Source organism: Schistocerca gregaria, chromosome X (assembly GCF_023897955.1).
Source record: "Schistocerca gregaria isolate iqSchGreg1 chromosome X, iqSchGreg1.2, whole genome shotgun sequence".
Classification (NCBI taxonomy): Eukaryota; Metazoa; Arthropoda; class Insecta; order Orthoptera; family Acrididae; genus Schistocerca; species Schistocerca gregaria.
The window spans coordinates 829,945,441-829,962,787 of record NC_064931.1 but is presented as its reverse complement, the minus strand read 5'-3'; the positions used below and the strand labels follow the sequence as shown (position 1 = coordinate 829,962,787).

At 38.3% G+C, this 17,347-nt stretch overlaps 1 protein-coding gene across 1 annotated transcript in view; it reads right to left on the bottom strand.

Moving 5' to 3' along the window:
- Nucleotides 1-17,347, bottom strand: part of LOC126299332 (uncharacterized) — a 793,355-nt gene that overhangs the window by 467,617 nt on the left and 308,391 nt on the right. Inside the window, exons 21-23 of the mRNA XM_049991162.1 lie at nucleotides 11,787-11,928; nucleotides 8,294-8,467; nucleotides 7,914-8,197 (exon numbers count right to left, since the gene is read on the bottom strand). Coding sequence (XP_049847119.1) covers nucleotides 7,914-8,197; nucleotides 8,294-8,467; nucleotides 11,787-11,928 — 600 coding nt within the window. The remainder of the gene's footprint in view (nucleotides 1-7,913; nucleotides 8,198-8,293; nucleotides 8,468-11,786; nucleotides 11,929-17,347) is intronic.

Genomic DNA, 17,347 nt, shown 5'->3' with positions numbered 1-17,347 from the left:
ACGCTGGAACGATGGATGACAGCTAGAAGCATGTAAGTAACGATCCGTGTGCGTAGGCTTTCGATAAATACTGTGTCCCAGTGTCCCATCATCCTTTCTGTACACCAGAACATCCAGAAACGGAAGCTTTCCATCATTTTCCACCTCCATTGTAAATTTTATGCTAGGATGCAGGGAATTGAAATGATCTAGGAGGCGGTCCAGAGCTTCTCTCCCATGAGGCCACACCATAAACGTATCGTCAACGTACCTCCAAAAACAGGTTGGTTCTAAGGATGCTGTCTTCAGCGCCATGTCCTCAAAATCTTCCATAAAAAGATTGGCGAATATTGGGGACAAAGGGCTCCCCATAGCCACTCCGTCAGTCTGTTCAAAATATTTGTCATTGAATAAAAAGTACGTCGACGTTAACACGTGGCGACAAAGCCTGGTTGTTTCCTCATCCAGTTTCTCACCAATTAATTGCAAGGATTCTTCCAGAGGAACCCGGGTAAAAAGCGACACGACATCAAAGCTCACAAGCAAATCCCAGGGACTAAGAGACAAGGACTTCAACCTCTGAATAAACACCATAGAATTGGAAATGTGATGTTCGCATTTACCGACGTGAGGGCCAGGAACAGATGCTAAATACTTGGCTAGATTGTAGGTAGGAGCGCCCAAATTACTCACGATCGGACGAAGCGGGACCACTTTCTTAAGAATCTTGGGTAGACCGTATAATCTCGGTGACACGGCAGCACCAGGACGAAGTTCTGGGATTTGCTTGTGAGCTTTGATGTCGTGTCCCATGAACTGTGGACCTTGCCGTTGGTGGGGAGGCTTGCGTGCCTCAGCGATTCAGGTAGCCGTACCGTAGATTCAACCACAACGGAGGGGTATCTGTTGAGAGGCCAGACAAACGTGTGGTTCCTGAAGAGGGGCAGCAGCCTTTTCAGTAGTTGCATGGGCAACAGTCTGGATGATTGACTGATCTGGCCTTGTAATAATAACCAAAATGGCCTTGCTGTGCTGGTACTGCAAACGGCTGAAAGCAAGAGGAAACTACGGCCGTAATTTTTCCCGAGGGCATGCAGCTTTGCTGTATGATCAAATGATGATGGCGTCATCTTGGGTAAAATATTCTGGAGGTAAAATAGTCCCCCATTCGGATCTCCAGCGGGGACTACTCAAGAGGATGTCGTTATCAGGAGAAGTAAAACTGGCATTCTACGGATCGGAGCATGGAATGTCAGATCCCTTAATAGGGCAGGTAGGTTAGAAAATTTAAAAAGGGAAATGGATAGGTTAAAGTTAGATATAGTGGAGATTAGTGAAGTTTGGTGGCAGGAGGAACAAGACTTCTGGTCAGGTGACTACAGGGTTATAAACACAAAATCAAATAGGGGTAAAGCAGGAGTAGGTTTAATAATGAATAGGAAAATAGGAATGCAGGTAAGCTACTACAAACAGCATAGTGAACACATTATTGTGGCCAAGATAGATATGAAGCCCACACCTACTACAGTAGTAGAAGTTTATATGCCAACTAGCTCTGCAGATGATGAAGAAATTGATGAAATGTATGAGCAAATCAAAGAAATTATTCAGATAGTGAAGGGAGACAAAAATTTAATAGTCATGGGTGACTGGAATTCGGTAGTAGGAAAAGGGAGAGAAGGAAACATAGTAGGTGAATATGGACTGGGGCAAAGGAATGAAAGAGGAAGCCGCCTGGTAGAATTTTGCACAGAGCACAACTTAATCATAGGTAACACTTGGTTCAAGAATCATTAAAGAAGGCTGTATACATGGAAGAACCCTGGAGATACTAAAAGGAATCAGATAGATTATATAATGGTAAGACAGAGATTTAGGAACCAGGTTTTAAATTGTAAGACATTTCCAGAGGCAGATGTGGACTCTGACCACAATCTATTGGTTATGACCTGTAGATTAAAAATGAAGAAACTGCAAAAAGGTGGAAATTTAAGGAGATGGGACCTGGATAAACTGAAAGAACCAGAGGTTGTACAGAGTTTCAGGGAGAGCATAAGGGAGCAATTTACAGGAATGGGGGAAAGAAATACAGTAGAAGAAGAATGGGTAGCTTTGAGGGATGAAGTAGTGAAGGCAGCAGAGGATCAAGTAGGTAAAAAGATGAGTGCTGCTAGAAACCCTTGGGTAACAGAAGAAATATCGAATTTAATTGATGAAAGGAGAAAAAATAAAAATGCAGTAAATGAAGCAGGCAAAAAGGAATACAGACGTCTCAAAAATGAGATCGACAGGAAGTGCAAAATGGCTAAGCAGGGGTGGCTAGAGGCCAAATGTAAGGATGTAGAAGCTTATCTCACTAGGGATAAGATAGATACTGCCTCCAGGAAAATTAAAGTGACCTTTGGAGATAAGAGAACCACTTGTATGAACATCAAGAGCTCAGATGGAAACCCAGTTCTAAGCAAAGAAGGGAAAGCAGAAAGGTGGAAGGAGTATATAGAGCGTCTATACAAGGGCGATGTACTCGAGGACAATATTATGGAAATGGAAGAGGATGTAGATGAAGATGAAATGGGAGATACGATACTGCGTGAAAAGTTTGACAGAGCACTGAAAGACCTGAGTCGAAACAAGGCCCCCGGAGTAGAGAACATTCCATTGGAACTACTGACGGCCTTGGGAGAGCCAGTCCTGACAAAACTCTACCATCTGGTGAGCAAGATGTATGAGACAGGTGAAATACCCTCAGACTTCAAGAAGAATATAATAATTACAATCCCAAAGAAAGCAGGTGTTGACAGATGTGAAAATTACCGAATTATCAGTTTAATAAGTCACAGCTGCAAAATACTAACGCGAATTCTCTAGAGACGAATGGAAAAACTAGTAGAATCTGACCTCGGGCAAGATCATTTTGGATTCTGTAGAAATGTTGGAACACGTGAGGCAATACTGACCCTACGACTTATCTTAGAAGCTAGATTAAGGAAGAGCAAACCTACGTTTCTAGCATTTGTAGACTTAGAGAAAGCTTTTGACAATGTTGACTGGAATACTCACTTTCAAATTCTAAAGGTGGCAGGGGTAAAATACAGGGAGCGAAAGGCTATTCACAATTTGTACAGAAACCAGATGGCAGTTATAAGAGTTGAGGGACATGAAAGGGAAGCAGAGGTTGGGAAGGGAGTGAGACAGGGTTGTAGCCTCTCCCCGATGTTATTCAATCTGTATATTGAGCAAGCAGTGAAGGAAACAAAAGAAAAATTCAGATTAGGTATTAAAATCCATGGAGAAGAAATAAAAACTTTTAGGTTTGCCGCTGACATTGTAATTCTGTCAGAGACAGCAAAGGACTTGGAAGAGCAGTTGAACGGAATGGACAGTGTCTTGAAAAGAGGATATAAGGTGAACATCAACAAAAGCAAAACGAGGATAATGGAATGTAGTGGAATTAAGTCAGGTGATGTTGAGGGTAGTAGATTAGGAAATGAGACACTTAAAGTAGTAAAGGAGTTTTGCTATTTGGGGAGCAAAATAACTGATGATGGTCGAAGTAGAGAGGATATAAAATGTAGACTGGCAATGGCAAGGAAAGCGTTTCTGAAGAAGAGAAATTTGTTAACATCGAGTATAGATTTAAGTGTCAGGAAGACATTTCTGAAAGTATTTGTATGGAGTGTAGCCATGTATGGAAGTGAAACATGGATGATAAATAGTTTGGACAAGAAGAGAATAGAAGCTTTTGAAATGTGGTGCTACAGAAGAATGCTGAAGATTAGATGGGTAGATCTCATAACTAATGAGGAAGTATTGAATAGGATTGGGGAGAAGAGAAGTTTGTGGCACAACTTTACTAGAAGAAGGGATTGGTTGGTAGGACATGTTCTTAGGCATCAAGGGATCACCAATTTAGTATTGGAGGGCAGCGTGGAGGGTAAAAATCATAGAGGGAGCCCAAGAGATGACTACACTACGCAGATTCAGAAGGATGTAGGTTGCTTTGGGTACTGGGAGATGAAGAAGCTTGCACAGGATAGAGTAGCATGGAGAGCTGCATCAAACCAGTCTCAGGACTGAAGACCACAACAACAATGGGCTTCATTTGCAGTACAAGCTTGGAGATGACAGCTGTGAAAAATGACTCCAATTTTCCTACAGTAACCTGACAATTGCGTCTGCTATACATTAATGAAACTACTGAAAAGTTGTCAACAGTCATGGAAGTTCCTCCATAATGTTCCAAGATGTGGTCACCTGGGATTCATGAAGGCTCTAGACACAATCACATGTAGAAATCACTTGTTAGGCCTCCACCAACCCATTAAGACACTGTGTGAGCCACTGTAAGGAATGCCAGAACTGGAAGCACATGCCGCAGTTCACTCCAAAAACTGAATGTCAACAAACAAGAACTGATTAATACCTAAACCATTATAATATCACCATCGCTAGGTCACCCACTGAAGTTTTGGAAATTGTTTTAAAGCACTGAGCATACTGTGTGATCATCTGTGATTGTGACGAAGTTTTCCAGTCAAGACTTGTATCAGATGTAATTTCAGATTGTAGTGTCACCCACAGCAGGACAACTACATATGATCCACTGATTAATTGCCTGACAGAACACAGATGTTGGCAGATATTTTCTCAGAGTACACTTATGTCAAACAGAGAGACTGGGATACGATACAGCATGTCATGATATTCACATACAACACAGCACGGCAAGACACTACAGGAACCACACCATTCTTTCTGCTCCACAATTGCAAGGTGGAAATTACAATGGATACATTGTCCCCATTTCAACTGGACATTATTCAGGATGACAATGTGAAACACCTCATCACCAGGACCAAACAAGCACGACAATTGGCTTACATGCAGAATCTGGATACCTAACAGAAAGACAGAGATTTCTGTAACACCAAGCACTGGCATTGAGATACAGCCCAGGAGTCTTGGTATTTATTTTTATGCCTGGGCAGAAAGAAGGACTAGTAAAGTTACTAAAATATTATTTTCAGCCACATCATATCCTTCATCTCTTGTTGGATGTCACATAAGAAGTCAAGGACTGTGACCCTTTATCAAGAAGACAGAAATGCAGAGACATTGTCCATGTCTTCTGTATGAAGCCCTCCTACAGTCCACAGGTGAAGATGGAAATTTCAGGGACACTGAAGACAACTCACTCACTCAGTAGCTTCAATGGGATGGGCTAACTTAAGTTGCACTACAATGAAGAGGATGCACCAACTTGACCAGACTTCAAGGAAGCACCAGCACCACCATACAGGAGACCATTGACAAGATCTAGACCCATGGAGCAGCTGTCAGTTCGAATGAGAACTTCTGCCTAATGGTTCACTGTTTCTCCAGCAGAGTGAGTAATACTGCCAGCTGTAGTGCATGGAGCATAGTGTAATGGTTAGCATCACTGACTAGTGTTTTGCAGGTCATCAGTTCAAACCCAACAGCCAGTAATTGTTTGTTATTGAGTATTATCATTTCTGGAAAATTCTTGAACTATGTTATGTTGGTATATTCTGGAATATTTAATGCATATATAAATACATGCATTCTGAAATATTTGATGTATGTATAAATAGCTGCACTCTCCATCCAGAAGTTCAGTTTTGTTCTGACGGTAAGTTGGTGTTTCTAATAAATATGAAGTGTTAAGTACTCTATTCGACTGATGACCCTGCTTTCAGATTTGGACTTGAGTGTGGTTACCACATTACAATATAAATTAATTATAATAAACAGATTGCCAATGAACACTTTCTAAGTGTATCTGAGCAGAAAGGCTGTAGATCAGACCTACACAAGGCAGTAGATATTCTCAAGCAGCAACCTCCTATAACCACAAAAAAACTCGAAAACACCATTGCTCATTAAAAAAGGAACATTCAAATGGCTTTTAAAATATATCAAGTAAGCTATTGAAATGCTGCGCAAGAATGTAGAATACTGAGCCAGGTACTTAAATCAGTAAGGTATCAAGGAACATTCTCAGAGAAAATGAAATATGCCACTACCTCAAATGTGAACAGTGAACAGTTAGAGATAAATTGCACTTCTTACAGTTTTAAAAATCTTCGAAAAGTTGTTGGATGCTAAGATTGTTAACACATGATTTTGTGCACAGATGTAGTTCAGCAGCTGCAGAATATTTCAACACTGATAAAAAGTTAGTCATCAGCTGCACAAGAAAACTTTATTTGGTCACTTTACTGGGTTTGACAGTTTAAACTGTCATCTTCAGAAGTGAAATTGGCCCACATAAGAATCAAACAGTAGTGTCTTTTGTTACAGAATCAATTAAATACCAATTGCTAAAAATATTTGATGTGTGTGATATGTGCGCACATATCATATTTTTAGTTATATCACTCCATTTCATCTTTGATACTTAAACTCCTTGAACATTTCAGTATGGGGTTTCAAATAAAAGGCAATTTGTTTTTCAAAATAATACATCAATTCAACAGGCAATCTTCACATTTGTAGGCTACTCTTAGAGTCCCTAAACAAGAGCAGTCTCCAGTGGGTATCTTCTGTGATTTCACTAAAGACTATTAGAGAAAGCCCAGCAATATGGTATTCAGGTCCATTAAGCTACCTGCTGAAATTGTATCTCATCTGAAGAAGCATAAAGTAACTTTGGGAGCTATAGCTTAGAAATTAGGAGTTCTTGTCACATGAGACTGGGCTGATAATTAACGCAGATTTCTGTCCTGGATCCTTTATTGTTTTTGTTTTATGATACACACCTGCTTCCAGCTGAGAATGGTGATGAGTGCAAATTTATTGCATTTGCAGCATCACTGACATTGTAATAGAAAATCTGTCAGTGACAGTCATCTATAATTCTTTACACTTATTGTTTAACTCTCTTTCTGCCAACCTACAGAATACAAATTTTATTTAAATCAAGTCACAAAACCCAGAGGAATACACAGTGGCATACAGCAGCCAGCAGCTAGAGAGAATTCATAGCATGAATTTCCTGGGTGTTCATTTAGAATCCAAACTAAACTGGGAACATCACATACTTCAAACTGTGGAGAGTTTGCACTCAGATGCCACTGCGTTACAAGTGATCTCTCATACTGGAGATCAAATGGTCAAAAAGATAGTTTATTTTATGATGTGTCCTCCATTACATCACACAGCATAATCTTCCAAGGGAATTCTTTCATTTACCCAAAAAATCTTCATTGCTAAAAAAAGAGTGGTTAGAACCATTTGTAGACTAAGTCCAAGGATCTATTGTCAAATTGTTTAGCCAGCTGGTAAGACTTAAGCCTGGTTCTTACATGTTTTATTATAAAGCCACATGCATGACACTATAAATAGTAATTACATACACTACCAGTATCTGTTCTAGATGCAGAAAGATGCGTAGCAGGCCAGTGAAAAATTTTCAGCTTTCTCTCCACTGAGCTTAAAAACTTCAGGTATCACAATTTGTTTTTTTTTTTCCGAAACAAAATATTGCCAACTGCTCTTGAATACCCTGTTCTAATCTGCTGAGGAATTTTGGGATGAGAAGTGTCTAATGTTAATAAAAGTATTTTATGTAGATCAGATTATTTTAACTCAGTCACTGTACAGTGTTAATATGTTTTTATATTACATACATGTTGCTGAACTGTTTGCCCAGTAGCATGATGACAACTGTGCCTGTCAAACTGTTCTGAACATGTCGACACTGAAGAATGAAGATAATTATCTATTCATTTATCCATAATACTGTAGTTTATGTTTGTAAACCTGTTGAGTATTCAGTTGTAATTGAATATACATGTAATCATTATCTTGACATGCTCCAGAGCTATCATAAGCTGATCACTGCATGGAGTCATTGAGCACACAAAAATAGATAAAGTAAAATAAATCTTTACCAGATAATTGAGAACACTTACAAGAAACATAAGTGAGGAAGTGAAATCAAACTGAGGGTATGCAGTTGATTGTAGTTGTATTGATCCCTGTGCCTTGGTCATGGTTTTTGAAATAAATTTGGCCTCCATTTTGATGCTTTGTGGTTTTTCATCTTTAAATCTGTAGTCCAGTCTCAAGCTAGTAGCAAGAACTGTATCTGTCTTCTTTACATAGCCAAAGAGTTTTGTGAAAAATTTTCTTGTATTGAATTCCAGACTCACGTCACACTGTGAAATATTCCTTTTTTCAACCCAGCGTACACGACCTGGAAAGAAAGCAACACTAATGGGTCAGTACCTATTTACTTCATTGTTACTATTTTTAGGAATGTGATCAGTATAGTAATTAAAGATTTTGTTACCTGACAGTTCAACAATTCTTGTGTCATTGATTGCCAGGAAGAAACGAGGTTCATATGTATTTCCATATTTTCCTGGTCTTGTTTTTAAGCTTATTTCAGCATCAAAGTTTTTCCTTCCATTTACATCAAGGCCAAAATTTAGATATTTGTCATTGGGTGTATTTTTGTACTTCCCTGGAATGTAAAACAAGTTGTAAATAATGTGTTTGAACCTTAGGAAGAAAAGTGTCTCAAGTTTTAATTTCTAATTACACACTGAATCATCTATTATATGAAACTGCTTTTTCTCCTATCCAATGCAAACCCCCTGTCCCCAATTCCACCAGCTTTTTCTGTTCAATCCTACAGGTCCACCACATTTCATCACTGAAAATTGATTGCTCTTGTACTGTAATGGACTGATTTATTTATGAAGTTTGTCATTCTTTTCCCACTCATTATTACTTGTTGACAGTAGATTGCGCCTGCATTGATTCTCAAACATTATTTCATTTTCTAAGTTTAATAACTGTTTAACATATCCCTTGTTCTTTTTATAATTCTTATGCTTTCCATTTTGCAACTTTTTGTCTTATTGTTTGGAAAATTATAACATTCCTGTAGCTTAAATTTTCATTCTTTAGAAGCAAAATACCACAGTTTAGAACATAAAAAATAAACTGAAAACTTGAAATGTGATCATTAACTCATGCTTTCACAATTACAGTTCCCACAGATTCCTCTTTCCACTAGCTACCTGTAACTTCACTAGATCACTACACAAAATTGCACTAGACAATTACTGGAATCTAAATAAATCTAATTGTGTGGAATTTGTACATCATTAACCTGCCATATAGCTGCAATTCATTATGGAATGGATTCATACAATGCATGCAATATTTCCATTTTCCATATAAGATAACTGCTATACCTTTCAGCACTTTGTGCAATCATCAAGAATGAGATACATAAACTAGAACGAATTTTATTCTCTAAAATTGACTTCACATGTTTAAGATTTAGGACAGGAATTCGGAAGCACTGGCAAGGTGCCAACCTTCACCAGCATGTTAACACCTCAATGAAACTACAAACACAGATTGGGCATTGTCTACACAAGATGCATTTAGTCCCCTAAATTACTGGCATAATCGTTGGTCATAATTCTCTTTGTCAGTAACTACAGAAACGATGGTATATCATATGAAGGGTTCAGTGGAAGAAAATTCTAATCCATAGCAGCATACTTTGAGTTATTGCACATTGTAAGTTTGATTAAATTCAAAGTCAAGAACATAAAATAACAAGACAAATTAATTTATATAGAAGACAGTGATTTCTAGTGAGGTACAGGAAGTAACTGTTAGCAATATGTGGTGTATTCAAAAACACAATTTATTAAGATCAGCACTTTCTTCTACCAACACCATCATATGTGTACCTGCAAACTACAGTATCACAGAGATATCTGCACATTTAATGACAGTGAGCACATAAATCAGACATGTAGCCAGAGACAATGTGTAGAAGAACTCCCTGGGCCAAATTACTCCTTTCCATTCATTGTTTCTTCATGTTTTCCCTGCCTGCATTTGAGTCACTTTGGCACATTCTTTAATGGTACCAGACATTAGCAGAGTGCCACCTGCACATGCAAGCTGACTTCAATGCAGACTGTTATTGTGGAGGTTCTGATTTATTTCTGAGATCACTTGGATTGCACTCACATTACCATTCTCATAAATGTTTGATAGTCCAGATTATGGAGAGCCAATTTTTGTTCACTCTTATTCTTTATTGATGTTAACAGGAATAATGTATATTAACGTCAACCCTGATGATACTGGGACAATTGTAGGGACTTATACAGAAGACATTGCCTACTTTAGTGAAGATTAATTTAATTTCACTGCAATACATGAATACTGACTACCATAATGCAAAGTCCTATAATTAAGTGTTATAAAAATAGGAGGTTCCAATTTTATAAACATTCAAACAAAATAAATGTTAAGTACATTTCTTTATGACATGAACATATGTATAGGGGATAGGCAAAACAATGCGAACACTGGTACTTACATTGGAATGGTTTATTAATAAGTGGCTGGACCCCCATTTTCCCACACTACAGCTGTGATTCTTCACAGATAGTCTCCAGGGGAATGCTATACTACTCTCCGATTAGAACCTTTTCTAACTCCTGTAGTGACAAGGGAGGCAGAAATCTGCTCTGGAGACTGTGTTCCAATACCATCCACAAAGGTTCAATGATGTTCAAGTCTAGGGATTGTGCTGACCAGGGAAGACACTGCAGTTCAGTTGCCTGCTTCTCATACCACGATTGTACTGTCCTGTCTATGTCAATGGGTACATTATTGTCCTGAAATACGGCATCACTGTTGGGGAACAACATTTGAATTCTGGGGTGCACCTGATCACCTAAAATATTCACATAATCATTGACTGTAACATGGCCTTTGAGAGTAATGATGGGACGAGCATAATACTATCATATGGCTGTCCAGACCATCGCACTTCCACCTCCATGCTTAACCACGGGAAACAAAAAATCAAGATTGTAGGCTTCTTTTGGTGTTCTCCAGACGTAAACCTGGCCTGATATTGGAAATAAAGAAAAAAATGACTCATCGGACCATATGACATGTTTCCATTGATCATTCATCCAGAATTTATGCTCCTGCCACAATGTTTTATGCTTCCTTGCTTTGGTTGTTGTCAGTAATGGTTTCAGTATACAGCCCACCTTTGAATATTCCTTTACAGAGTTCTCATTGTCAATAGATATGGGGTCTCGAAGATGGCTATTGAGCTCTGCAGTCACTTTAGCTCCCCTAGTTTTGAACTGTTTTGACACAATTCATGTCAGTGTATGATGATCTCTGTCATTTAGTTTTGATTTCTGCCAACTATTACATTTACACAATGATGTCTTTCCATGTTTTGTGTAGGCTGTCATGACTGTTGAAACAGTTGCTCTTGAAACATTCAGTAGGTTGGCTGTCTTGGTTACTGATCCTCCAGCTAATCGGGTCCTAATAATTTGCCCTTTTTGGAACTCTGTTAGGTCTTTCATTGCAGGTCAACCTCAGCCTCTGAATGAAAATATGGAGTGTGCACTAGTCGTAAATGACTTGCACTGATGCCTAGTACATACTGAACATGCACAGTCCAGCGTGACACATGCCTTACCTGTGTTGTTGACCATTAAACATATCCATCCCATTACTACCATTGTTCACATTATTTTGCCTATCCCCTCTATGTAATCTTAGAAATATTGTCATGCACTCATTTATACTCAATGATATTTCAATGGACAGCCATTCTCTCACAATTGGCAAGTATTACTGTTATGCACACCTTCTACTATTAGTATGTTATTTATATTAAATTTCAAAGCACAATATATCTACTCAAATTAATTTCTTTCAAATTGTATTTAATATCTTTTCAATTAAATGATAAAGGGCAGTATTTCAGCACTCACCTAAGGCCTCATATGTATTGTTCCCAGAATGTATTAATAAAGTGACATTTTGACTATTTTTATCTAGATTTATCTTGAAACTAAGTTCACGCTTCAGTTTAGATCCTGGCGTGTCAAAAATGAAGCTCACAAATGTGGAATTCTGTTAACAAAGAGGACAGAAATAACTTTTACAACAATTTTGGATGCTTTATCTTGTATACTAAAAAGTACACAAGACACGTTACACCATAAAAATAGTAATGTATATTAAAACCAATAAATATAAAACTACATGAAATAATGCACATAATTAAAATAGTCAGTGAAATGAATTTGTCAAAGCTTTGTAGAAGACGAAACAAAGTGAAGAACCTTTTTCTCACAGGAGAAAGATAATCCATAATCCATGTAAACATAATTTGTAGTATACTTCACGAGCACAATCTACACTCACCATCTCAGCCAACAACAATTATGCATGCTGGTTTGTCCCACACACTTGGGGTGTCCGTTCTCATATTTTGTAATTTTTTGGTCTTGTCTTTTAAATCAACCACTCAGTGTAAACCTCATCAAATAAATGTATCTTTCTCTATTATTGTACAGAACATCCATAATTAAAATTCCAGTTGCAAAATGCCATAGAAAGAGAACCACTGCCCAGAATGAAAAAGTAAACAGAATATTATTGACACCAAGGACAAGGTCATGAGGGAAAAAATTACCAACAGGTGGTACTGTAAGCATTTTAACATAGATGGGGCTCAGCTACAAATGACAGATGAATCACAATAGGACTCCTATGGTTTGAGTTGCACATTATGCCATCCATATTGTTCAATGTGCATTACTTCACAAGTTCAGCAGTCAACAATAGTGGCAAAGTTGGTTAGGTAAGCCCACCGCTATGGCAAAGTCATACCACATTTGATGGGAAAAATTGGTTTTTAATCATCCTCAAGACCACAAACCATATAAAAAGCAAAATGATATTGGTTTTTAATTGTCTTGGGGCCAAAATGCACATAAAGAGCAAAATTACATTTGTCTGTAATTGTTGTGAAATTGGTGCAAGACAGGTTCAATATGCTGGCCACTGTTTTCTGCCGTAAGTTGAAATCAAGAAAGAGCATATTCCACAAAGGATCAGGATGTGTCAGGTGTCACATTTAGAATGTGTTGTGCAGTGAATTCCTTCAGTTCAGCCTTGTTTGTAATTGGAGCACTGAACACATCTTTCAGATAATCCCACACCCATATGTTACATGGATTAAGATCGTGTAATCTGGTCAGCTAGGCTGTATGGAAATGAGGGCTGATAATTTTAGCATTTCTGAAATGCCTCTGCAGCAGCTGCTTCACTGGCTCTGCAATGTGCAGAGAAGCACTTTCTTGCATAAAAATGATCTCGCCCACACATCCGTGTTGTTGAATGGTTGGAATGACACTGGTACACAAAAGACTCTCATAGTGTTTACCAGTGACCATACAGGTAACAGAACCTGGAGAACTAATCTACTCAAAAAAATATGGCCTTATGATAGACAATGCCACCAACCCTCACATACAGTCACCATTGCAGAATGATATGGTATCAGTTGATGTGTTGCAGATTTTCTGTTGCCCACATTCAGCAATTCTGTATATTGACGTGTCTTTGGAGATGGAAATAGGCTTCATCTGTCAACAGAATCTTCTTCCATGACTCTTCAGTGTCCACTTCCAGGTGATCAAGAAACTCTAGCAGTTAGCAAACTGGACTCGCATTCGGGGTGACAATGATTGAAACACGCGTCCCATCTTGATTTAAGTTTTCCATGATTTCCCTAAATTGCTTCAGGCTAACACTGGGATTGTTCCTTTGAAAGGGCATGGCTGACTTCCTTCCTCATCCTTCCCTAATCTGCTGGGACTGATGGCCTTGCTGTTTGGTTCCTTCCCCCAAATCAACCAACCTGGTAAACATTTGTCTTGCTGGTATGTCAGCATGAAGCAACACCTGCAAATGAGTAATTTTGTACAGACAGCAATGCAGGATGTTTCATGGGATTTTATTCAGAGTGCTCATGGGCATGGCCAACATTTGGCAATTCCCCATGCAATGCGTGTTTGCACACCACCACTTGACCCCTCCTGCAATGCTTTGGACATATCTTTGACAGACATCACATCAACTACTTTCATCCCTCTGCCACACTGCAATTTATAAGTATCTGTGTTTTTGAATTTTGTAATCAATTTCCCCATACCCTCAGCAGACATCAGAATAACACCTTTTTTCATAACGTTGAGTATCCAAAACTTATGCAGGGCTACTGGTGCACAGCCATCATTCTCGTAAAAGAGCTGTCCCAGCAGCACACTATTCTTCATGGAGACAATAATTTGGGCCTTTGAGATGGAAACTGAGGAACATCAGTGTGCTGTGTGTCTGGTGGTGTGCATATTATGGTACTTACATTGCCATCTATTGGTCAATTTCTTTTTCCCCCATGATATTTCCCCCGTGTCAGTAATATGCTGACCAAATTTGACATCATTCTGAGTACTGGTTCTCTTTCTACACTGTTTTGAAAGTGCAACATTATTTATGGGCACCTTGTATTAATTATATTTACATTGTGTTAATCACATCCTATGAAACATCTTTTTCACCTTGCGGTTTAAGTTTGAACTGGATAAAACTGTAGCTTATTCCAAAACTGTGTTTCTCTGATTTAGGACAATAAAAGAAATTTGTGATGAAGAATTTGGAACACCACAAAAATGTTATTTGTTTCATAATGAAGATATGAGTAATTCACCTCCATTATGCAACAAAGCATTCTAAAAGTCATAGAGCATCAGAACCAATAAAGCAAAGGCATCTGCAACAACACCAACTACTTCTGCAGCATCTCATGGAATGCAGGCTACTAAAACACTGTCCACACCATACACAACCTCGTATCATTCAGTTGCTCTGATTACAATGGAAAGTTTCTTTCATAATCAACACCAACCAACTAGGCCCTTTGGGATTTGTGTGAAGGATTGCTTTTTAGAGATGGGTGTGGCTGGTCTTAACATTTTACACCAAAGCTGGAAAGGATTTCCCCCTTGGCTCCTATTGAAGCCCAGAATTATCTTAGACTTGATGAATTTCAAGAATGACTGTCCTGTCAAGTCTACATTTCAGTTTCTGTTTTCTAACATTTTAAATAGACATCACAGTTTTACAGTTGTGGCAGCTACCCCTTGTCCAAATAATTCTATAATAAAATGCACTGTTGACTATATTTCCATCACTAACACCTTGAACCCTTGTACCATTCTTGGCATTTGACAGTGTCACTGAGGAGTGGTTTTCATGGTTATTTCCTGGTCTACTGGGGCTGGAATTCTTCTGACTACAGCTAGAGGGTTTTTCTTTGATGGGGGTCTTTGTCATTCTACCATAAGGAAAAGAAATTGTGAAGATGTCACCACAGTATTTTGACAGAAGGATGTCCAATTGTTTTTGATTCTTTACAATAAGGGACAATAATGTCAGGCTTATGTACAAAAGACCACCAGGGTCAAGATTTAAGTCAATGTTAACATTTTATGTGCTGCAGCACAAGTGACGTTACATGGTCAAGCCCTCAATCTAGACATTTCATCACTTAGAGACATTCTCAAAATTGTTGTATCAGTAGAGATGATGTATGCTGCTCCAAATATCAAATCATGGGACACAATCATATCATCTGTCTATCAATGGGGACAATCACAATGTCCAGATTTGACATCCCAGCATTTCCACGATTTCCCATCATACTCCAAATGGTTCAAGTAGTATGAAGCAGTACAGTGGCACCACCGATGTGCTTCTTGTAACACTATTGGTCGTACTTGTCACACAGCATCAGCCTTGTTGTAGAAACAATAGGAAGCCATGCAGGTCACTTCTGGAGACAGTGGGTGTATGTGCACAGCTCTTATTTTCATGGCGAGGAAAAGATTGTTAGTCTTCTATCACCCTCCTTTAACTGCTATTCAGAGACTCCAGTACTTCTTATTAGCACAAGTTACACTGATGCAGTCTGCAGGACCTGCAGCCTTCACAGTTCTGTTTCCCATTTTTCTGCATCAGTATGTAAATTATCATGATGAAAAATGTGTGTATTGCACAGTCATAGAGTTTAATTATAATTAACTTTCTTGTTCAACAACTCAGACCTATAAACATCATTCTTAATTATTTTTGAAAATTAATATTAGACTGGTGCATTGATTTGTTTCCATGTCTTGCTCTGTATATCAGAGTACTATTTTGACATTAAAGAAAAATTGTAAATCCTGAGTTAAAAGTATCTGGGTGTGATGAAAAGTAATGCTCCCGAATTTCTGTTGTGAAAACTTATTTATTCTTGTTCCGTGGGGCCAAATTAAGAAGTCTCCATGGTCATGGAACGAGTCAATACATGAAATTATAACACAATATTAGAAACAGATAAAATGAAACATATATATATTAAAAAAACATATTCAGGTGACAAGTCAGAAGTTTAAATGAAGAAAATCAACAATGTAACACTAGAATTTGCTTAATTTTTTTAGCTCTTCCAAGAGCTCCTTGACAGAATAGAAGGAGTGAGCCATGAGGAAACTCTTAAGTTTAGACTTAAAAGAGTTTGGGCTACTGCTAAGATTTTTGAGTTCTTGTGGTAGCTTATTGAAAATGGATGCAGCAGAATACTGCACTCCTTTCTGCACAAGAGTCATGGAAGTGCATTCCACATGCAGCTTTGATTTCTGCCTAGTATTAACTGAGTGAAAGCTGCTAACTCTTGGGAATAGGCTAATGTTGCTAACAACAAACGGCATTAAAGAAAATATATACTGTGAGAGCAATGTCAGAATTCCCAGACTATTGAATAGGGGTTGACAAGAGGTTCTTGAACTTACACCACATATAGCTCGAACAGCCCATTTTTGAGCCAAAAATACCCTTTCTGAATCAGAAGAATTACTACAAAAAATAATACCATATGACATAAGCATATGAAAATATGCGAAGTAGACTACTTTTCGTGTTGAAGTGTCACTTATTTCAGATACTGTTCTTATGGTAAATAAAGCAGCATTTAGTTTCTGAACAAGATCCTATACATGGGCTTTCCACAGCAGCTTACTATCTATATGAACACCTAGGAACTTGAACTGTTCCGTCTCGCTTATAATATGCCCATTCTGTCTGATCAAAATATCGGTTCTTGTTGAATTGTGAGTTACTGCGATTTAGCATCAAATTATTTTCCACAAGCGACAAACTTATTTCATGAACTACATTATTTGTTACTGTTTCAATATCACACCCAAGATCCTTCACTACCAAGCTGGTGTCATCAGCAAACAGTAATATTTTTGAATCACCTGTAATATTAGAAGGCATATCATTTACATAAATAAGAAACAGAAGTGGCCCCAGCACCGACCCTTGGGGAACGCACACACTTAACAGTGCTCCATTGGGACTGAACATCACTACCACTCTCAATATTGCGGAGAATTACCTTCTGCTTTCTGTTCTTAAAGTAAGAGGCGAACCAATTGTA